Source organism: Rhipicephalus microplus, chromosome 4 (assembly GCF_043290135.1).
Source record: "Rhipicephalus microplus isolate Deutch F79 chromosome 4, USDA_Rmic, whole genome shotgun sequence".
Taxonomy (NCBI): domain Eukaryota; kingdom Metazoa; phylum Arthropoda; class Arachnida; order Ixodida; family Ixodidae; genus Rhipicephalus; species Rhipicephalus microplus.
The window spans coordinates 124,827,893-124,852,352 of NC_134703.1; the positions used below are offsets into that span (position 1 = coordinate 124,827,893).

General features: G+C 45.4%; 1 protein-coding gene and 1 long non-coding RNA gene across 2 annotated transcripts in view; one reads left to right on the top strand and one right to left on the bottom strand.

The window, feature by feature from the left end:
• The window catches only part of LOC142814593 (uncharacterized), a 208,591-nt gene that overhangs the window by 65,755 nt on the left and 118,376 nt on the right, over positions 1-24,460 (top strand). The window lies entirely within an intron of this gene.
• Positions 15,645-24,460, bottom strand: part of LOC142813998 (atrial natriuretic peptide receptor 1-like) — a 50,223-nt gene continuing 41,407 nt past the window's right edge. The window contains exons 4-7 of the mRNA XM_075891958.1: positions 20,809-20,975; positions 18,336-18,470; positions 16,356-16,494; positions 15,645-15,688 (exon numbers count right to left, since the gene is read on the bottom strand). Coding sequence (XP_075748073.1) covers positions 15,645-15,688; positions 16,356-16,494; positions 18,336-18,470; positions 20,809-20,975 — 485 coding nt within the window. The remainder of the gene's footprint in view (positions 15,689-16,355; positions 16,495-18,335; positions 18,471-20,808; positions 20,976-24,460) is intronic.

Here is a 24,460-nt window from a genome sequence, read left to right on the forward strand (position 1 = left end):
ATTTCAATCCCTTTTGATTGTCTGTTGTTTTCCTAAGCGTATATTTCAAACAGAAGCCTTCATTACAAAAGAGGTTAGCATTACTTTGCCAAGATGATCACGAGGTGTAGCGATAAGGTTGGCTGGCTAAGGAAGCTCCCCGATGCAGAAAACAGCGTAGAACGCACCAGATGTGTGTGGTGTGTTGGTAGTGCCTCTGCATTACGCTTTTTCCGCTCTGTTACTTGAACTGATCTTTGATGTCACTGGCTCAGAGAGCTATGCGAATATACATACACTCGACTATACTGGAAACAAATGACGGCAGCGTATATTATGCGCAACATGCTGCATGGGAGCTGATTCTGTTCGTAGATGTAAAACAGTTATTTATGAAGGAAGTGATAATACGTTTTGGCATGTTTACCTGGAACACGAGGTTTTTATAGGGCGCGTAGGAATATGCAGGGTAATTTTCACAGTATATTTCTTACTTTTACCCAAAGAACCGTCATACTCGATACACTACCCTAAAAAAAGGTGCTTGTTGTTTTTAAAACATTTTTGTAACAAGTGCCATATGAGTAAACTTTTACTGTATCCTGATTGCTAAACAACAATAATTTTTCTTCATTTAAAAACCAAATAGTATTATCCTAGACATGCCAAAGCCCTTCAGTGGCAGTGCCTGGCAGCAGCGAAAAACAGAAATATTATCAAACATACATTCGCATATAAAACCAAACAGCACAGGAGAGAACAGCTAACTTCCCGAAGGTGATAACTACATCATTTCTCTGACCGCTTTTTTAGCTTATGTTTCGTCCAAGTGCACAGTACACTTGGTGGCAACTTCTTAAAGTACAAAAGAAATTACTGTAGCAGTCGCGTGTTCCTTCTACGTACTTTGCGTAACGCTTCGGTACTACGAATTGATTCTTGGAACGCAAACACAATTCCAGTTTTAGATGCAAATATGACACGCTTCGATTTCGTTTACATTTACGTTATGAGCTCGTGCCTTACACTCTGTGTACACCTGTGCTTCGTGTTTAGTATGCCTTGTACAAGTATTGAAATATTTCATAGTTACGAACGGGTTCTTAACTATGAACCCACAATAACTCGCCCAACGGTCAGTGCTACTAAACAGGGTTTTAAGTATTTGTTGTATATGTGGACATGTGTGCTCATTTGTTTTATACGGACTCAGGCTCAAAACATAGCATTTCCTATAGGGTTGGTTTGCATTGTTACAGAACTGATGTCAACTGTCTGCAAAGATTCATGGGATTATCGTTTTGTTTCATAATACTTTGTTCGCTTGGCTACTAGGTGTAGTACGTGTGGCACTAAAGATGTGAGAAAATAAAAATGGGCTGTAGTCTGCACACACAAGTATACGTGAAAGGTTAGCTTTAAAAAAGGTGTCAAAAGCTGGGTGGTGCTCATTCTGAAAACTGCGGGGTGTATCGCAGGAGTAAACAGGCCAAATAACTTTTCAAAGTGTTCTTCTACTCTCGGAAATTATCAGATAGAGTTATATTCATTTTCGCTCGTTATGAAAGAAGAAAGGGAAACTGCTGATTTCTCATCTATCTTTCTCTGAGATACTTTTCAGGCCTGAGGAAATAAAACGTGGTTAAACTTCTACCTCTAATCTATACATGAATGCGACGGCACACTACTACTAAACACACATACTACTACTTACTAAACACACATAGCACTACTTACTAAACACACATACTAAACCACACACATACTAAAAAGTACTGGATGTGTTTGTTGTGGCGCTATACACGATTAACAAAAATAACAGCGTTTCAGCGCGCGTCAGTGAATTTCAGCGTATACTGGAAGGTGCTTGGAATTCTTAAAATATCCGCGTTTTTAGCTTCGGATCTGTGTAGTTAAATGGGCGAATATGACTTCATCCAATCGGTCACAATGAAAACCGAATTGGAACGATCATTTGATTCTCCTTATATAAATATTTGTTTTTCCCTATATACGAACGTGCACAGATAGCAGGGGACGCTGCCGTAACCCTAACGTACGGTACATCTATACAGTGAAGTCTTGTGGCTTTAGTCGTGGCACGGGAATGAGAGTGACCAAAAATATGTTCAAGGGTGTGGCGAGAACTGAACTGTTCGGCGCACAGTTAACAGGCGTGACGTTTCGCACACAGAAATGACTAACCGCTTAGCGAGTCAGCGCAAGTGGTGTTTGTATAATCGGTTGCACCAGTCTTTTTTTCCTAATATTGAACGCGTTGGGTAGACGTTATTATCTCACGAAGCACAAAAAAACACACATAAACACATGAACTACAATCCGGTTGGTTGTCACATGCGCGGAGACACTCAAATCTGCGCTTCTAAACAAGAGAATGCAGACAGATCACCAACGTTACTCATGACATGAAGAAATAAACCTTCATGTGCCGTTGCAACGTGATGTAGTAGTAGCGTGTGGGGCTCGCAATCTGTTGTGCACCCCCCCCCCCCCTTTTTTTTTTCCAGCTTTGCCTTCTTTTGTCGTAGTGCTCGTAATTAGCCAACCTTACGGTCTGTGCGTGATGAAATCTGTAAGAAACAGTTAAAAAGTGTAATTTCGACCCAAGTTCTGCTAATATTGTTTTTTTCGTGAGGTGTGCTACTACTGCTTTCTTCGATGGAGTCTGGATACTCTGCTTGGGGCAGCGGTATGTCACTCTTGTTAAGGTGGAGTTCGTGGACCTTTTTTCAAGGAATCACTATACTCTGCCTCAAAAAGAGGTGGTTGACCTTGGTAAAGAAAATAAGATATGGGTAAAGGAAGTACTCTTCAAACGAGAGTGCCTAGCACTTTCCTAGTTTTTAGAATGCGCAGAAAAAAGTGTAATGTACATAAGCAAGTGAAAGTCCCTCCATTAGTTTAGCATAAGACAAAGGTACTTACTTGATGATAAAAAATGCGGAGATGCCTGCTATTGCAATGAAGCCAGCCAAGGCAATGCCTGCTGTGGCGTATGGTGGAAATACTTCTGAGGAGCGCAAAAAGATTGCGACATTGACACTTTTAGAATAATTGTATCCTGCACGCTAAAAAAAATAAAAAAGACTTTATAGTACATTTGAGAGCAAACGCTCACTTGAAAGGACGGTGGAACATTTTTGATGCATGATTACAATATGAGGTCGATCGGTATAGTGGAGGCTCCTGAGGACTTGAGAGCCAGATAGTTTAGCGCTGTGTGCGGCCTGCCAATTGCAAATTATTCTCGAGGTCAGCTACAAATTGTTCCCTTTTTGTATAAATGATATCATACAACCAATGCTCGCACCATATTGCTAAATTCACGGCCATTGGCTGAATTGAGCATTGTGGGCAGCATAGTTACCATACCCGCCACGGGAGGCCGCCGCATGCCCGCGGGGCCCACCCACAATCGCACTCAAAGGGAGCCACGTGTTCAGAAAAAAAGATGTGCTCCACGGAACGACATGTGAGTGGCTTAACAACTTTTCCCCATGTCATTCCTCCTTGCTTAGCTTCCAGCGCCCTCGCAGGGACGAGAGGAGGGAGAAAGGAACTAGAGCGCGTGACAAATTTCTTAAAGTCCGCTTGTAACTGACTGCCTCCGAATATTGTCCCTGCAGTCAATTAGTGTGGCAATGAACATCTTAAATAAACCTATTATTGGGTATTTGAAGAAGTATTCAGAGCTTCTTTAACAGTAAGTCGGTGCATGGATAGTGGGAAATGCGATGTAGAAGGCAAGATCACAGATGCATACGCAATTAAAAAACAACAAATCTTGTTAATTATGGACTTTTGATTTTTTTCTTTGACATTGTTTCACTTGAGGACCATTTTTCAAATGCGCATTACAAAACACACCAGATTCCTAAGTCGTGCATTTAGGTCAATTGAGCGTGATTGGATGGATAGGTGGAAGGGTTAAAAACTTTACTTAAGTCGTGACAAAAAAAACTAATCGTGCTGGCACTGCGCGCAGGGCATGAGCACTCATTTTTGCTCAATGCGCTTCATTAAGCCGACGACAAATATGTCGCATCAAAAGCAACAAAAAAGTTCCTGTTCTGTGGGTCAACGTAATGCTGCGCTCTTTAAAAGAAACGCAGTGGTGCTCAACACTGATGACTAAGTGCAGAAACTAGCCTTTGAGAAAATTCACACAGCTTCGTAAAATATCTCATCGTGTAATATATTTGAGAACCCATATAGGCTAATAAATGTTGATCAAACCTAAATACAGAGTGAGATGTATGCTTTGCTTTAATGTCAATACAATAACCATGTAGTGGATATCTTAAGGGAAAAATATACCTAAGCAAACCTCACCTTGCCCAAAAAACATGTCACGTTTTTTTTTTCTGCCGTGTGTATTGCAATGCGTGGTCGTATTGCAATCATTAATGTAATGTAATGCGTAACATAAGTTACTTCATAGAAGTTGGCCTCTAGCCGACATTGTCCTACTTAAATCGCTATATTAAAACTACTACGAAATAAACACTGCAGTAAGCACTTCTTATAATTTTTGTATACTTCGCCCAGACCACCACAATTGGCGAGTTAAAGCAGGCTAGCAAGCGGTGAATCGAATATGCTTACAAGGATTGTTCAATGCTGATCAGCTTGTACACCTCCGCGGAATTTTTTTGGTGAAGCCCAAACACGGGAAGTTTCCCAGTTTTGTAACCTCAGGTTTAATTAACCTAGGCTCGATTCACTTCGTAAGCGCACTTCGCCGTTGGCCACAAAAAGTCGATAATGGAAGTCTAGCATTGCGATTGGCAGAAAGTATCGCAGTTCACAAGTGTGCCAGAACAAACGTAACAAGAAACCAAGAACAAACGGGACAGAATTCTGTGCTCATGACAGCCAATTTTCCTGAAAGTTTCGCTTGTGAAAAATAAAACGTCCTAAAACTACTCTATGAATGCAGGCCTTGCCCTTGAATCTTAAAGGAAAAATCTCATGCACACACCAAGGCTGAAGGCAATCGTCACATGATAACATAACAGGTATAGTACTATGCCGGATGCACTTGCCTGATCCTTGGCACTGCGGTTCGTCTCCTTGGAAACCGCATTCCGGAACGTCTAGTGGTGGGCCGTTCCGACTGCCGGGCCAGTGAATCTCTGTGCCCATTACGTATTCGAATTCTTGCGTCGCTCCTAAATAGGTGCCCACAGGCTGTAGCATAGAAGGAATAAGTTAATGGGAGCACAAACATGCATGCACAGAAAGTTGGGATTATTCCATGGTAGATAGTTATCATCGCAATGTTATCGTTACACGACCGCGCTTGTCACTTAGTTGTTTATCAAAACTCTTTTTTGTGTGTGCGCTTTCACGGGAAATTTTTTTGTCGATGACCGGTATTCTCACAACTGAAGTTGTGGAATAGCCGATGTCACGGTATTTTATACCCAAGCTAGTAATGAAAAAATCCACTTAAAGTTTATCACTTGACTCCACTGCTCTTTTTACGTGTTTATTACCCTGTAAAAGCAGTCAGGCGTAAGTCACGAGTTCCGGGGCCATATTTCATTTTTCTAGTATTTGCAATATCGCTTCAGAGATTAAATGAACTGCCCGTGCATGCGTGAGTTCGTAGGGACTAATACTGCGTAGTTAACAATAGTTTCGCGTGAACAGTGTGCGCGTTACATCGTTAATGCCGCTTTCATTGTTATCGTTAATTCTCCATCTGATGTAACTTGTTTTTCTGGAGGCACGCGTTTTCTTTTTGTGTCTTTAGCATTGTGTCCCGTCGAATCTTACAGCCTTTGACAAGGCTAATCATTAGTTAAAAAACAAATGATAAATAAATAAATAAATGACACGCAGTTTGGAGCAAAACTATTACTGCATTTGGAGCTGTCCTGAAAGTGACCAGATCGACAGACGCTGGCATAGATGAAAAGTTGTTAGAAGTGTTGATGTTCCCTGTATGGTTCCACACCTGTTTAAGTGCAGACCTCTTATAAATGAAAAGTGCGCGCAACTACTTGCAACATACCGTCAGCTCCACTCGTTGGCGTAAAATCACAATAGTTTTAAAGCTTGTATGAAGCTGAAGTTTTCATTAGCTGAATCGACAAGAAAACGATAAACCTCTTAATACAAAATTTTGTACAACAATTCCAGCTGCTCAGAACCTTTCAATGAGCTCAATTTTCGTTGACATTCCTGACAGTTGATCTTAAACAGTTGACAGTTATCTTAACACGTGTTATGCTCCTCTACCATAGGTGCCCAAAATGACTCTTCACTTACACCAGAACCTATGATTTGTACTTTTAGAAAGACATTTTAAGAAAATTTTAAAAATCACAAGTAAGCGCTCCATCGAAAGTGCTCTGTTAAGAAACAAGAGTTTCATTGAAAGTCGTTCCTCTTAACACCTTGACTAAAAAAAAAGGCAGAATAAAGCATTTTTACTTCTTGCTTCAGCGTGCCCGTGTCGTGAAGCTGTGATGAGGTATATCAATCTTAAAAGATACACCTAACGAGTATTAACGTCCTGGAGCATCATGGCGAAAGTTGTCTGTACTTACCACCATTACACCTGTGTCCGGATCGAGGTCGTTTAGAGTGTAGTCCGCTTCACGGTCTCCGTTCTCATTAATAGAAATGTCTCCAGTCAATCCTACGCGCAGAAAACAATATAACAGTAATCCAAAAAGGCGTGAATGCTCCCGTAAAAGGAAAGTTAAGCAACATGAGATAATCATGTGAAACCATAAGTTATCTGCAACGCGAATGCGAATAGATTGTTACATGAAAGTGCGGAGGCTTGTGTTTCATGAAACAGCTCTCGCACATCTATATAAAGAAGTCTCACTGCGTGCAGCTTCAATGTTTTCATAGCTAGTTTATCATTTCTTGATGAAACCTGATTTTTGTCTCCGTTTGACATGAGCCAGCTATCTGGAATTGATAGAGATAGTTTGCCCCGAACAGGGAAGGAATTCTTTCCGGAAGTAAAAACTAACTTGGGTAGTATGGATAAACATTCGCTAAAGGTTTCTAAGGTGGTCTCCTTTTTGCGGACCCTTTCTGTTTATTCAGTTGATTGTATAATAGCAGCACCCACGGTGTACCCAACACCGCAGCTCATCACACACATTTATGGAGAATAAGGAACACCTTCCGTTTCCAGATAGATGATGGTGGCTGGGTGTACACAAACTATATATATATATATATATATATATATATATATATATATATATATATATATATATATATGTGTGTGTGTGTGTGTGTGTGTGTGTGTGTGTGTGTGTGTTTGACGTAAGATGGAATGCATGGTTTGTAGAAGCAGAGAAGGAAGAAGTCAGAAAGGAATAAACATGGCGTATGAGCCAGTCCACGTCTCTCATTTATCATAGCGTCACACGAGTCGACAGGATGAAGACCTGGACGCCACTCATCAGCCTCACATCATTCACGAAGCCACCGGCAATACGCCTCAACTGAATATCGACCACAGAAGAGGTGATCTTAGGCGCATGCAGTTACCGCCATCATGACAGAACCATGGACTGACCTTCCCATCCCCAAGTACGGAGCAGAGGACGATGGACCTGTACAGGACTGGTTCGACCTGTTCGAGCTCCACGCTACCGTTGCATCATGGTCGGAACGAGAGATGATCGCCAACTTCACTGACTACATATCCGGTGAGGCAATTAAGTTTTACCTGACACACGTATTCGAAAACGACGAATCATGACAAAAGATTAGAGAAGAGATGATTGCCCGTTTTAACGACTACGACAAAGACTTGCTCATTACCGACCACCTGCATAAAACCACACTCAGCCGCCACAATCCACGCTCATTTCTCAAGGAACATAGCCTTCCACCACGTTTCTCTTCATGAAAGCCGGTATTTTCGAAGTCGTCACTCCAGCACACGACACGAGACGTTGCTTACAGACCTGATGCACTTCATTCTTCGTCGCGCATATGTGGTCCACCACCCGAGTTTCAATCACGCGGCTTTTCAAGCGCTCCTGACGCTCACCGTTTGCCTCATAAGGACGCCGTGTTCACGATAGACGAGCTGACGCACCGGGAAAATATCCTGTCGAGCCATGTTCTTCCCGCATGGGTTCATGCATCATCGTCCGGTTCATACGCACTGTTATGCCAGCGAGTCCTCGTCAAACGACCGTGCCTCTGAAAAAGGCAATCTGGGTCAAGGCCAGCCCGCAGTCTGCCTGGCGCGATCACCTCGACGGCGTGAACACGCGCGGCGCTCCTCTGGCCCACGTGCAGTGAGTCAGTTGCGCACGTGACAGCGAGCCGGCGTCCTCGTGTCAGGTGGTCTGACGCATGGCGCGGCGGCCCCCATTGGCGGAATCTGCCCGGACGACCCGCGGCGCTTCTGATTGGACTTTTTGGTTGGACCCGGTGCAAATAAAAGAAGCCCTGCGGCGTGTCGCGATCGGCGGTCCTATGTGAGAGGCGTCCCCGTGTCGGAGTGCCGACATGTGTGTGAGTCAGCGGTCTTAGGCGAAAGACTGACCTATGTGTTAGAGAGAAGAGCTCGGCTCTTCGAGTCTCTGTCGGCCCCAGTGCCGAACTTGTAACGCCTCTGTAAATATGCTGTACATAAACCTTGTTTAACTCACCGTCGTCTCGTCCGCTCGTCTTATCAGCTCTGCGCAGAAGCAGTCGCGAGCTGATAAACATACGCTACCAAACGGCTGGTGACCTTCCCGGCGGAGTTGAAAGCAGTGGCGCCTCCGGGGCCGTGTTGGCGTCGCCGTCTTTCGCAACAGTGGTGGCTTCGGCGGGATCGGTCCGCCGTTTCGCAACAGTGGTTGGCAGCTGCGGGATCGGCCGGCGTCAGCGACATCGATGCGGTGAGTGCCTGATGTTTTCCCCTCAGTTCACCAGACTACTCTAGCTCAGGTTGTAGTAGTTTAGAGAAGGGCTGTGTGAAGCATTAGAGTGAGCTTTGATCGTTTCAAGCAAAGTCGAAGTGCTTTGAAACCAAAGTTAATGCGGAGGGGGTAAACACGGGAGAGTGAAAAATTGCTTGCGCGTCTTGCTAGTTGACTTATAGTGGGTACGGCAAGTAAATTGTTAACAGGGGCAAACAGCAAGAGGCTAGTGTGAACGATGGAGAACCTTAAAGTGAAGGAACTCATCGAAATTTGTGAGGAACTCGGCATTACTTTGGGCCGTGCGAAACGAAAGCAAGCGATCCTTGAGATCATGAAGGATGAGGGAGTGTCGGCTGAGGAAGTCGATGAGGCCTGGGTGGATATTAAAGCACGCCGTGAGGAGGCTGAAAGGCGAGAAGTAGAAGCTCGCGAACGTGAGGAGGCTGAAAGGCGCGAAGCTCGCGAACGTGAGGAGGCTGAAAGGCGCGAAGCTCGCGAACGTGAAGAAGCTGAAAGGCGCGAACGTCGCGAGCGCGAGGAGGCCGAGAGACAAGAGCGCCTAGAGTTGAAACGACTAGAATTGGCAATCCTACAGTGTTCGCAGGCGCCTAGCGTAGCTTCTCCGACGAGTCAGGTCAGCGGTATTAGAATTCGGGATCAACTGCCACCGTTCGTAGTAGGCGAGGACATGGCGAAGTATCTCGTCAAGTTTGAACACGTCTGTGAGCGAAATGCTTTGGAGCAGTCTCTTTGGGCGCGGAACCTGCTAGCTCTTCTTCCCGGCGAAGTGTCCGACGCGATAACTTGCTTGTCGAGGGAAGCGTTTGAGAGCTATGACGAGGTTAAGGAAGTGCTCTTGAGACGTTATAAGTTGTCACCCGAGGCTTTCAGACAAAGGTTCCGGTATGCTGAAAAGGGGAATGAGTCACACGTTGACTTCGCGTTTCGTCTTAAAGCCGATTTAATTGAATGGCTCAAGGGCGAAGGTGTTTATGACGACCGCGATAAAGTGGTGGAATGCGTTGCATTGGAGCAATTCTACCGCTGCATCGAGGAGGATGTCAAACTTTGGCTGCAGGACAGACTTGGGGACGTACAGTTAAACAAGGCAGCTGAGTTAGCTGAGGAGTATTATACTCGCCGAAAGTTGCATAGCAGGGCAGCTCGCGTTGAAAAGGATGAAAGGAAAGAGGGCTTTTCAAGGAAACCTGATCAACGGAAACCCGCTCCGCACCGTAATTTCAAGAAGGACCCGTCTCTTACGAAGGACAGTGTAGGGGAAGGGCAAACAGAAGCGGAGAAATCGAGTGAGGTTTCTACCACACAGGCATTTGAACCGGAAAACAAACGGAAGCCGCTAATCTGCTACAACTGTAAAAAGGAAGGACACATCGCTAGAAACTGTCAGGAAAAGTTTGCCTTCGCAACGATCCGAGAATCAGAAAAAAACATGCGGTTGTTGGAGCCGTATCTCCAAGAAATTAGGGTCAATGAGAAAACGTGCCGAGCACTTAGAGACTCAGCGGCAACCATGGACGTTGTCCATCCTTCATTGGTGTCTCCGGATGACTTCACAGGAGAATGCGCGTGGATCAGGCAAGTCGCCGAGGAGCAGAGTGTTCGCTTACCAATCGCCACCGTTGTCATTGAAGGCCCGTTCGGTAAGCTTTGCACCGAAGCGGCTGTGTCTGCCGCGCTGAATGGTCGTTTTTCTTATCTTTTCTCCAACAACTCGGAGCAGCTTCTCAAAGAGCAGGGCAAATCGTTCTTCCCCAACTTAGCGTGCATGGCTCCCACGCGATCGCAAGCGCGAAAGCTTTCGCGGAAGCTTGACTTGGTTCCATGCGGTGAACTCTCAAGTGACCTTGTCGGCGGGTCGACGGAACCCCAGAAAGGAAATTTTCCGCATGAGTCATGTGAGCAGTCACGCGAGCGGCCCGTCGCGGGAGCGGCCGGCGCGGTATGCGCTGGGGGAGACGACGTGGCGCCATTGAGTCAGAGCGAGAGGGTTGCAACGCTCTCGCCTGTAGCGGAAAGTTGGAGCGAGCTGCCGAGAGTTGATCGAGAGACGCTCATTCGAGGGCAGCGTGAGGATCTCTCGATTGAAGCGCTAGTGGAAAGCCAAATTGAAGCGCGAGTGGAAAGCCAGAAAAACGCGGCAAAAGTGCTGTCGAAGGAGCACTACGAGAAATCGGGGAAGAAGCGCGCTTTTGAAGTTGATAATCAGGTAATGCGGCTGCAGCCACCCAAAAGGAACAAGCTTGAGGTTGATTGGGAAGGGCCCGCCACAGTATTATCGAAGCCTTGCGATACAACTTATGAGGTGCAAGTAGGAAGGCGGCAGAACAAAATTTACAACTTGATGAAACCCAATGTTCAACATCAAGCGGTCGTAAATCAGCTGTTGAAGGCTTCAGAGGAAGAGGGAGCAGAAAATTTGAGTTCTAGTGAGGTGATCGAAGGGGGATCGAAAGTAATTTTGGAGCAGATAAACCTAGAGCCTAGCTTAAGTGAAGGAGGACCTGAGAAAGAGGACCTGAGAAAGATTGGTTCCGAGTTTGAAGACGTGTTTTCGGACCGCCCCGGAAACATGAGGGTGATCGAACACGATATCGAGCTAAGCGGTGAGGAGTCAATCAGTAGCAAGCCGTATCGTTGTTCCCCTGTGCAACGTCGAAAGTGTGAGCCGCTCTTGGTGCCGCATAGGTATCGTCGCCTAAAAGTGGCCGGTTACTGAAGTGGAGCATGTTGCTCCACAGCGCAACTTTGACGTTCGCTAAAGAAAAAAAAAGGGAAAGGTACACGTTAATGCAGGTGCATTGAGCAGTTCGTTTAGTTAGTACCTTCTCAAGCTTTCGGTTTCTTGCTGGCGATTCGGGGCAAAATTTTGACCTCATCACGACCTGGGCTGAGCGCTCTCGTTCAGAGTGATCTCAAGGGGCCAACTTTGTGGTATTCTAATTCGTTACGTTGTTGTACGGAAAAAAAAAATGAGTTGTCATTTTAAGAGTCTTTTGTCCCACATGTGCCTCTTGATGTAGAGGGAACAAAATTCCGATAGACACGTAGATAGGTATATGTTGTACTATACTTTGTCTGGTGTTCTGTCGGGTGACCGAGGGCACTTGCTTGTGTCGTGTGTTGTCTGTTGTCGAACCGTTCTTGGCAAGTTGCAGAACCATCGACAAGTGCTGAAACCGAAGATGGTCAGAAGAGACGAGTGAAGCTGGTCGACAAGTTGTGGCGACAAGCCAGTGGAGCTGGGATCCGTCGTCAAAAATGGGATGTGTTCCCGGACCAGTCTGGAGCTGTATTCTCCCCATGGCCCTGGAGGTGAACCTGGAGGGACCAGGCGAACGAGCGCACCTGACATCCGAGCCCCGTGGAAGCAGCTCGTCTTTCCGGTGCATTGTCTGGCGGCGGGGGTGCTGTTATGCCAGCGAGTCCTCGTCAAACGACCGTGCCTCTGAAAAAGGCAATCTGGGTCAAGGCCAGCCCGCAGTCTGCCTGGCGCGATCACCTCGACGGCGTGAACACGCGCGGCGCTCCTCTGGCCCATGTGCAGTGAGTCAGTTGCGCACGTGACAGCGAGCCGGCGTCCTCGTGTCAGGTGGTCTGACGCATGGCGCGGCGGCCCCCATTGGCGGAATCTGCCCGGACGACCCGCGGCGCTTCTGATTGGACTTTTTGGTTGGACCCGGTGCAAATAAAAGAAGCCCTGCGGCGTGTCGCGATCGGCGGTCCTATGTGAGAGGCGTCCCCGTGTCGGAGTGCCGACATGTGTGTGAGTCAGCGGTCTTAGGCGAAAGACTGACCTATGTGTTAGAGAGAAGAGCTCGGCTCTTCGAGTCTCTGTCGGCCCCAGTGCCGAACTTGTAACGCCTCTGTAAATATGCTGTACATAAACCTTGTTTAACTCACCGTCGTCTCGTCCGCTCGTCTTATCAGCTCTGCGCAGAAGCAGTCGCGAGCTGATAAACATACGCTACCAAACGGCTGGTGACCTTCCCGGCGGAGTTGAAAGCAGTGGCGCCTCCGGGGCCGTGTTGGCGTCGCCGTCTTTCGCAACAGTGGTGGCTTCGGCGGGATCGGTCCGCCGTTTCTCAACAGCACTCGACAGTCGAAGCGAAACAGAAGGCTCCGACGCATCGAACATCGCACGTTGCCAGGCGCAAGAGCTCTTCGTAGTGAACAGTGTAGAAGAAGCTTCTGAAGAGCTTTCTGTCAACTCTGAAGCGTTATCTTCATTGCCCGAGCTGCATTACAACAGCCCACAGACTATCAACTGCCGACTGGACACTACATCAATTTGTGTAGAAAAGCGGCATGATGTTCAAGAAGCGCTCCCACCTCAGCAGGTTCCAATACAAGCGCAGCAACGCCAGCAAAAGTGAGTCCAAGGATTCGAGACATTCCAACGGATACACCAACAAGGACAACGATGCAAAGCGAGCCTCTTAAAGCCAACTCAAGACGTGAGGCATATACGCATAAAGTATCGGCGCCACAACGCATTTGGCACAAGAGAGCAAGACTGCGCCTACAATTACAGCTCTGAAACTACAGAAAACGACGGAAGAGACGAAAAGGCACCATTTGTAGAACTCAGAGATCAAGACACCACTCCGCCAGCCGCGACCATTGCACTCGCAAACTGGAAACACACCGTCTGTTCCCGCTACGACACACAATTCGACACCTTCGACGCCCGAACCTGAAATGCTACAGGGACTCCCAACCTAGTCCGTTCCTCACAAGAACTCAGCCGATGTCATCACAAGTGCAGATCTCCAGGGTGTGGTTATGCCATCCAGGACGCAACATCCAGCCTCCTCCACCCGAGTTCTTTTAGATATGGCCGGACTGTTTCCCTCTGCTGTGGATTTTTTGGGCGAGTTAAGGAACTTCCTTCTGAAATAGAACTATGGTGTATTTTGATATTTTTCGCTTTAACACTCTGCGTTTTTGTTGTTTTCTTAAGTGTCTGACGCAGCTTTTTCCGGGGAGAAGGGGAATCATGTGACGTATGATGGAATGGATGGTTCGTAGAAGCAGAGAAGGAAGAAGTGGGAAAAGAATAAACATGGCGTATGAGCCAGGCCACGTCTCCCATTTATCATATACGCAATTAGGTGGCTCGGAGTATAGCCGCCGTGGTAGCCCAATGGTAGAGCATCGAACGCGTTATTCGGAGGTCGCGGGTTTGGATCCTGCCCACGGCAAGTTACCTTTCCTCCCACTTTTCTTTCTTCACATTTACTTTAAAATTTGGTCTAATAACCTCCCCTATACTTTTCTTGGCATTGTTGTCTGTTAGATCTCACTATGATTTTGTCAAAACACGGAATAACAAGCCCTTAAGTATACACTTCATTCCGCCAATCAACCCGGTCTCGTGCTCTCTGCTGCCACATTATACCTGCAAACTCTTTAATTTTATCGGGCCACCTATTTTTTTGTCTTCTCTTCATGCGTTTGCCTTCTCTGGGAATTCAGACAGCTACCCTTAATGACCAGCGGTTATTTTGCCCACGTGCTACATGCCCAGCCCACGTTCATTTCTTCTTGATTTCAACTATTAAACCCTTCACCCGGTTTTTTCGCTGACCCACTCTGCTCTCTTCTTGTCTCTTAAGGTTACACCTATTATTTTCTTTCCCATCGCTTCCGGCGTCCCCCTCAACTTAAGCTGAGCCCTCTTTAGGAAGCTTCCAGGTTTTTACTCCTTAGGTGAGTACCGGCAAGATTGAGCTGTTATATGCGTTCTTCTTGAGAGTTAGTGGTAGATTATCATTAATAATTTCAGAACGCTTGCCGATTGTGATGCAACGCATCCTTATTTTTCTAGTTATTTCACTCTCATGGTTCAGCTCCGCGGTCACTACCTATCCTAAGTAGATATATTCCTTCACAAATTCCAGCGTCTCTTTACCTATCGCAAAACGCAAAGTGCTCCACGTATCGCAAAGGCAGAGAGGAGGAAAAAAATCAAAGAGAAACGAATAAGGCTGCCCAGCTCCACATTTTCTTCGCGCTTGTCACCCTTCTTACGAAGCTGTTTTGTTGCACACTTGCGCAACAATATTGGTGCGTTCTATGGTTCCACAAACACACACACAAAACGATAAAAACGGCACGCTTAATTTGTGTAGCAGGGCACCTGTAAGCGCTGGTCCAGACAAATAACAGAAAAAGTGCGTAAAGAACCCTGCGAATTTCTGTAACTGCGCTCGTATAATAAGGAATCGAAAATTTTTCGCGGGATTCGATTCATGATACAGTAAAACTCGTTAATTATGCCATTCGACGGATACATAAGTTGTTTCAGAAACCCTTATGCTTGCTCACACAAGTCTTGTTATGTTACCGTAGGTTTTTTTTTTTTGCAACATGCAATTCAATTTCATAGTAATCCTGCATAAGAAAATGGGCACCAACGCAATATATTTAGTGGTAGAGCAGAAACTGAAGCACCGAGATCACTCGTACAGTTGCAGTAGGAGTTTAAAAATATCTTTTATAATATTGCTTCGTTACGCTAGGAACCACGTTCGTATATACTCATCACGTTAAACTATCGCATGCATAAGGTCCAATACTGATTTGCTGTAGCCAAAATTTTACTAATAAAAAATAGTACTACGCTAACTACTGAACTAAGGAAATGCTCAGCTTTAGCGAATAAACATCTTTAATAAGGTAGTCTGTATATATACGCTCTATGTAAAGCAGTATGAAGTCGGTTCATTTACCTAATTCCTTGGCTTGGTATCCGCTAGATTTATCATCTAGGAGAAGAAAAAAAAAGATATTTGTATTGTTTTAAAATGCTTACGCTAGTCGAATAACGAAGTATTCATGTTCGACTTTCCATTTAATTTGGAGATGTCCATTTCAACCCTCACACGCAAATAATATTTCATTGTTCAACAAAATGGCACAGTTTACGTTAGCGCATACTCAAAATATGTTGGAATGTTGTGCGTATTCAAGAGAAAGTAATGCAAATTAAGTTTTGTTACCCTACAAATAGCGCATGAATTGAAGATGCGTAAATATTACACGTCCCTGTTAAGTGTTCAAGCATTGTGCGTATATAAATATGCAAATATGAAAGCAGATATAAATCATGTTTACATTGACCGTTGCCCGTCAGTATATTATGGTGCATATCATGGAAAGTTCATTAAAACACAACATTGCCGTGATTGTCCAGCAAGCTTTCGTGTGAAATCGAGAATCCAGTGAGCTTGGATTCATTGTTTCATTTTATTTTCAAATAAAAGAACGTCTTTTCTCAGAACCTTCGTTTACCGTGTTATATGATGGTCGGAGATTGTTGTAGCTAGCGGGTTGGAACATTGCTTCACTGTTCCGATTCGGTTCATAGGCGTGTTCATATTAGGCCCACTTGTTCATTCTGTTTATACCCTAACGTTCTGTTGATTCACTGACCTGCCCTAAATGTGTTGTTCCATAGTCTGCGTGCTAGTGTTCTGCCGTCTCGTGGATCTCCACCATCTGCCAGTGTTTCATTGAGAGACCAGGCATACATAAGAACGCTGTCGTAGAAAGCCGCCACAACAGGATTGATCTGAAATATGAGAGTGTGGGGTTGGCAATATTCAATGAATTAGTGACTGAAGCAACTAAAAAATGACACCTTAAGCCTTAGCAGTGCTGAAAAATTGAAACCAAAGAGACCTTTTGCAAAGTAAGTGTTCTTTTCCTAAATTTAGAACTTGGAGGAAAATACTCCTTGTATCAGCGTTTAGGAAGTGTGAAATTTCAATCTTGATGCACCAGTACATTGCTACCGCATCCCCAAGGTTTACCATCGTAGAGTGCGGCTGTGCCGACTATCCGCTAACCACTTCACTGAGGGTGGTAGTCTCTATACGAAAATCTTCGCAGTAAAATGTTTTGCTGTATTATAACTACGAAAGCCAACTTTTTAACAGTTTCTATAAGAAATGCAATCATAAAAATCTCGCATAACGAGAAAGGTGAAGTATGTAAGCTTTTGCACAAATTTTATTCTGCAGTTCAGTATAGCTCAGTTTTTCAGCTTTCCGAGCTCAGAGCAAACGTTGAGCTTCCATGGATACTGAGGGTACGGTACGATTTAAAAATAGTAACGCCTGGTGCAGGACAGTGTTTTCGGTAAGCTATGTTGGGCCAGTTGATGCATCGTTACTTGAAGTACGATGAGCTTAAAACCGCGAATAACAAAGAAGAAATAGAAACAGTGCGAACTCCCAAATAAGTTTATTTTCTTGAAGCATTTCAAAATTTGAATGCTCTTGCGGGACATGCGCAGAACAATTTCTCTTACTGCGCGTGCAGGAAAGAACAGACAAGGCATCAAACTCAGGTCACAACCACAGTGTCTGAGAAACAGGAAAAGTAGATAAATCCTGAAGTACAAAAGCTTGATGAAAAAAGAGCCCACACCTGCGCTTCGTTCGAACCCCGACGAGCGTGAAAGGGAAAAATAAACTATAACAATTTAAAAAATGACGTCTACTCCATAACAAGGACAGCTAAAAAACATCTAGATACAACAGTTGGTGTTCACTATTGTGCAACAAAGCTGAACACATGCCGACGCGAGAATTCCCTTTCTTTCTGATGTGAAACGCTTTCAGCACTCTTTTTCAGCTAAGAATCGAACAGGGTCTCATTTGCTCTTTCACTGTGCTTCGTGCGGCTGTACAGCGCAGTTCGATTACACGCGACTACTTGGAAGGAGATGAGATACGCTGGCTCAACAAGTTCTGGAGGCATTTGTCTATTCTTGATCGCTATTGCCTGGCTAGGCCATAGGCCTGGCTAGGTCATTGCCTTCCTGATCTCTATTTAGATAATGGCATAGATATGCTACTGGTAACGATGTTTGAAATACATGAAATAAATTGTATATAAGCGATACCCTTTGGATACCTTTATGTTATAATGTGCGCGTCATTAATTAGCACTTCACCTAATTTTGTTGACAGAAAGGTTTAGCTGACATTAATTTTGTTGGCAGAAATGTTCAAGCTGATAACAAGGTTTACTAATTGTTAAGAGACAGCCCCGTCGCGGTGGTGTAGTGGCTAAGATACCAGGGTGCTGACCAGCAGGTCGCGGGATCGAATCCCGGGGTCGGCGGCTGCATTTCCAATGGAGGCGGAAATGTTGTAGGCCCATGTGCTCAAATTTGGGTGCACGTTAAAGAACCTCAGGTGGTCGAAATTTCCGGAGCTCTCTACTACGGCATCCTTCATATTCATATGGTGGTTTTGGGACGTTAAACTCGACCTATTAATCAATTGTAAAGAGAGAGCGATGACACTTGAACGAAAGTAGCAGGGAAATCTACAGTCCGCAACATATTAACCTCAAAAATACTCATGATGCAATGGTGCATTTGTGAAGGATGAAATTACTTACATCATGATCGTAGATCAAGGAGTTGTAGTTATCTCTCGCGTACTTGATCAGCAAGGCCACAAAATTTCGGTACTCCACACTTGTAGGAACGCGCACTCGGATCACTAGAAGCGACTGATACATTAGTTTTGCCACCTGAGAAAAAGGAAGAAAAGAAGGCAAAACAAAATTTTTGTTGTGTTTTACCATTCACATCGGAAGAAAACTGACACATCCGGCTGGGCAGTGGCGGTACGAGGTAGGGACACGCATTTATCAGCAACGTGCATGAGAATATTTTTTAAAGCAACTGTGATCTATTAATGCTTTCAAATGAAGAGTCTGAGAACTTCATGTAGAACTCGAAAACTTCACGTGGCTGACAGTCCGTGTTGTTGCCATTGCTCTGGGTAGAAATAGATCACACATAGGGCACGCATTTATCAGCAATGTACATGAGAATATTTTCTAAAGCATCTGTGATCTACTTATGCTTCCAAATGAGCAGTCTGAGAACTTCGTGTAGAACTCGAGAACTTCACGTGGCTGATAGTCCGTGCTGTTGCCATTGATCCGCTTTTATTTCATGTCAAGTTTCTGAATACATCTAATAAATATAAAAAAGAGCACGAAGGAAGTTTGGGCGGAGAAAAGGTGCTACGTTATCTGTAGTACTTGTAACCATGCGTCAGCGTCACTCTATAGTAAGGGAGCGAGCTGCAGACGGGATTCACAGCTACACAACTCCTGCCTCAAGCAGAAAGAAAGACTACATTTCCAAAAGAAAACGCTAGTCTGAAAGCAAAGTTGACCGTGCATCGGAGTTAGAAGTTATGTTATCTTAATAAAAAAAGTAATCTAGCATGGACTTGTGAGACTACGTATACGAAGCTTGGTGCGCGCCCGCCTAGTCTACAACCCTAGCACGTGCTCGTCTGGCCTACAACTGGTCAACCCGTACATGTAAGCAATCGATCACGACCACCAAAGTAGTGGAGTGAAATATTTCACTTGTGCGTTGTTGAAAAATAAAATATCGCAGCGTGCGCGTTAACTAAAAGCGGACTGTCGTTCTCCGTGTCAAATCGGAGTCTACTGTCTCTAACTGTCCAGTGATTAGCAGTGATCGACATGTTCAAGTAGGAACGAGTGGCCCATCACTGCGTGCTTTGGCCTCCACAGGTTTCTCCCATGTGCAACGCCGCGATGAGCGCTAGCGTCAAAGCCGCCACGAGTGTAAGCGTTAGCACACGCTATTTCACATCTACCCATAGCTCCGTTTGCGGGAAATGGGGTGCTTTTCTCTAGAATCACAGCGTCGTCCGCACGAATATGGGGCTCAAACCACTCGCAGTGTTATTCTAGTGCGCTCCCCCCGCAGGTCGCGGGTTCGAATCCCGGCTGCGGCGGCTGCATTTCTGATGGAGGCGGATATGATGTAGGCCCGTGTGCTCAGACTTGGCTGCACGTTAACGAACCCCGGGTGGTGCGAATTTCCGGAGCCCTCCACTACGGCGTCTCTCATAATCATATAGTCGTTTTGGAACGTTAAACCCCACAAATCAATCAATCAATCTAATGCACTCCGTTGGCTGTTAAATTGCGAGGGCTTGCGACGAGTCACGGTGAGCCTCTCACGTACGGCAAGCAACCGTATATTAGCATCGCACATCTCGGGCTTTTTCACCACTGAACGAAAAGGTGGTCTGACTTCGTAACGTTGGGTGATTCATAGTATATTTTTGGTTGCAGTTTTCTCATTCCTTCACTCAGAAATACACATTGAGATCCGCCAAAGCTGCCAATGGTGCCGAGGCATCTTTAGACCAAGATAGTTTCTATTGGAACCACAACGGAGCCGTTGTAGACGTTTTATTTCAGTTTATACAACATAAATTAAGCAATGTGTTTCTGACCGTCGGCTACCGCCCTAAATTGTTGATTTGGCTCAAGAAAAAAAAACAACTAAGAAGAGTATACCAGAAGTGAACCAAGCCGAAAGGGGATTTCAGGGACAGGAAGTCAAATCACGTCATTTATTGAATGACTGCAAGTGGCAGGAGTTTGGGACGAGCGAGTTCGATATGTGAATGTTCTTCACATTTAGGTGTGAGCTCTTTCCATGGACATCATCAACATTCGTGGTCAGTGAAACAAAGAGGTCGGAAAATTTCGCGTTAGTATACGGTACCTCCATTTGATCGCCGACGTTCATCGGCACTTCCGTGGTGCGCACGTGCAAAGAACAACACTCTACGAAAAAAAAATGTTTGAATCTTCTTTTATACATCTACGAGACACATGAGTAGCACTCTCTTTACAGATTCACAGTGATTCTACTTTGAAAAGTCATGTGTGCTAGCGCAGGAGAGTGTCAATGTGACCCTCTAAAGAGAGTGCTTTGGAGGGGTCCTTTATACGTATGAATGAAGCGCCAAAGTTAAAGCGAAGTGTCATGTAAGCCGAGTGGTCTTCAAGAAACGTGCAAACTCACCCGGTTCATCCTGTCGTTCTGCTTGAACCAGCCCAGACCGTTTTGCTCACTCTGGTTTTCGATGAGATTCACGTTGATGAATACGAATTCTCCGTTGCCCATTCCAAGACTGTAAGCGAGTATCAGGACCCTTCTGACGACGTCTCCGCTGCACAAGATGATGAAAACTGCGTGGAATAAGAAAAATAAATATTGATGTGACGCCAATCCTTGCCTTCGGTGTATGTAAGTAACCCACGTATGGGCATTCGTTTGTCTTGATGGATTCTTGGGTTTAACTAAGTGTTTCGTCGCACTGCCGAGACTGATATAAGAGGCCACGTATAAACAAGCTCCCGTTTGAGGTCTTCGCGAGGTGTTGTTGATCTTAGCAGCTCAGAATATTTCAATGAACTCAATCAATCAGGTAATAAACTACCTGTACGTCACCACACAGGCAAAAATGGATCAGGCGTTTTAGAGTTTCCTCTAAAACGCAACAAAACGCACTTGGCCTAAACCATGATACCCTAAGGAAATGCAAAATTCATCTCACCTAAATAGCCAAACGAACAGAACGTAAACATCGTATGACGAGTGCCACATAACGAAAAACCATACGCAGTTGGTTTCGTTCAGTAGTGGTACAGCTCTTTTTTTTTAAATATCTTTGGTCTAGTTACGGGAAACACACATAGAATAGCAGACACACAACACATGGGCAGGAGAAAATAAATGTATACAAAACCACCTACTAAGCTCAGTGTTTTTCATAAATATTTGCGTCGACAATTGAGGCATTTGAATTTTCTGCTCGATTAAAATTCTGACGAAGGAAATTGAGTTGGTGAGAAAATCTAGAGGATTCTACATAAGCTCTAAGCTTTCGCCTACTTGCGTGTTATGCATATGCATGCTGTTGGGGTTAACACATTTTTGTAGTTGTTGAGGATGGAGGAGGAATAAACGTTTATTTGACAAAACGGTATCGTGGTGCAAGACCCGCGCCTATAGGCTATAGGTAGGAGGCCTCCTCATACCAGGAACTTTCTGGCCTTCGCTGCCTCCTTGGCCCTATAGCGACGAGACGTCGTTGCTAGTCTAGGTGTTCTGAAGCGAGCTTGGCCTCCCACGTTTCGATAAGGTGTTCGTTCGCTTGATCGGCGTCACAGCTAATCGGCGATAGCGATGTGTCTGTGTGTGATCGAATGGGCACGCGAGGATCACATGGCCAAGGTATCAGGTACGCTGAAAATTGGCCAGAAATATTCGTGCAATGTTGTATACAGCCTGCAGTGCGTGTAAGTATAATATGTGTGTGTAGGTGTTGCTCTGAAGTCTTCTCAGTAGGATGCTGTCCTCTTGGTTGAATTTCAAATGTTGTGGTAGGTACTTTTTGCGTTCCAGCCTATAATGTTGTAGTATTGCAGAGTATGTCCTGGGTACGGATTAAGCGTTCGCAGACGCAGTCCTGGTGTCTCGAGAGAGGAAAGCTATAGCCCGGTAGGCGTGATCACGGGCCACGGCAAATGTTACCTCGTTTCCCTCCGCTCATTGAGCACAGCAACCCATGTGTACAGGGGTACGGCATATGAGTGTGTCGGCACTTCAGTAGCTTCAGTGCTTTGGCAGACTTTGGCCTTTGGAGTAGCTTCTCATGGCTTTTTTTCGAACTTAGCTCACGTATGTTGCATAACAACCATCATTGTTCAGCCAATGCAAACATGAAACCACTGTACTAAGGGATCATTATTTTTCATCAGAATCACGAAATAACATTTGAACACAACGTGCGAATTATTACAAATATATACAGTTAAACCTTCATGATACTATCACGACACGCACGAATGGCGGGGTGATAGGATCTTTAGGAGCTTGCTCACCAATCTTCTTATGCGCAGAGAATGTCGCTTGGCGTGCGACATTCTCTCAAGGCAAGCACGAGCGCTTTTGGCATGCTTCCTTCCTCTTGAGGTGTCCGCGTTGTTGCACGTAAGCTTTGTGAAGTATTGATAGCCAGATTGCATCTACTAATCATGAACACCTTGGAAGCGAAGGCAGCGGCGCCCAGAGCACGCAACGTGGCTGCGATGCGGGCCCGCTGCAAGAGCACGCGGTGAGAGCTCGTGAGCCACAACCAAGACGGCAGCGTCGGCAACAATCGAAAGACAGCAAAAACATTGATGCAAAGGCAGCGGCAGCGGTGAGGGTTCGCGAAGCCGAAGCAAAGTGGGCTCGTCGAACAGCGGATCCCCAAGTAAGAGCCCGCGAAGCAGAGGCGATACGCAAGCGGCGGCGAGGGAACCTTGAATCAGAGAGGGTGCGAGAAGCAGTGGTCAAGGGTCGAAAGCGGTTGCTACCCGAGGTTGGTGGCACCGACGCGTTCTTCAAGCGTGAGTTCATCGATTGCTCGTTAGGCCATGGCTGTAGTGTATGCGATCACTTGTGGTTTGACAACAACCTCGCCACCATCGCCTCCATCCGCAACGACCAGTTCCACACCAACGCCATCGCCGTGCTGGCTCTAACAAGATTTTCATGTCGTGCAGTGCCTGCGGCGGAACATGCCTGATGCCACCGCCTTTGACATACACCTCAGGCGCCGGCTCGTCAACAAGTCATCTACAAAATGGGCCTCGTCAAGAGGATTCACAGATTCTCCCAATTAGTTCCGAACAAGCTCCTCTATCAATATTCACTGCGTAGAGAAGGCGTATTTTTTTTTCTTTGGTCCCAATCGAGGCCTAAATGAACTGAAGTAAGGTTGTTCCAAACCGATTTTCTCTCTGCGATGTTTGATAGGAACATATGCTAACGCGCGTATATGGACAGGTAAGACCGGCGCTGTCGCAGAAGATGTTACAAGTGGCTAGACGCGACGTCGCACTCTGCGTTTTTTTTTTGTTTTATTTCGCTAGCTGTAAAAAGCTCGTTTCGCAAAAATTTCGGCGTCAGTGTCGGTGTCAGCGTCATTGCTTGTTAGAGAGAAATAATCATCTTGTCCTTGACCAACAAATTGAAAAAGAATGCAAATAAAATAAATTTGTGGTCCAAGTCAGGATTGAACCCGCGTCGTTTGCGTGGAAAGCGGGTGTTCCACCACCCAGCCACGCGTTTGCTTGGAAATACGGTGAAAATAACATTGTCTGCTTGGAAATGCAGTAAAAATGACTTTCTCTGCTTGGAAATCTAGTGAAAATAACTTTGTCTGCTTGGAAATGCAGTGAAAATAACTTTAATGCTTTACAGACACAAGCATCCTGTAAAGAGGCTTCAAAATACAACACGTAATATCGTGGTATTACGTATTACGTGGTATATTACGTGATCAGGCGTCTGAATATGTGATTATCATAACGACTTCATGGCCTAAAGGCGGCCACCCATTACAAAAGGCACACACTTTACGGCGCGAACTCACACGAGACCAGGTAGCGGGTGCATAGCGTGTTCGAAAACAATGCATGTGCGTTATTGCTTGTGGTTTAAAGCATGCCACCCATTACACAGCGTTCAGCCATATGCGAAAGCTTTACTGACACAGGCCACTTTAAACTACATTAGTGAACCACATTTTAAATTCCTCGAGTAACATCATACAATAAATGTATGCGCTATGAGGTTGAGGTATACGCTCTAGGAACAGTTTATCGCCGTCGCGTTCAACTCT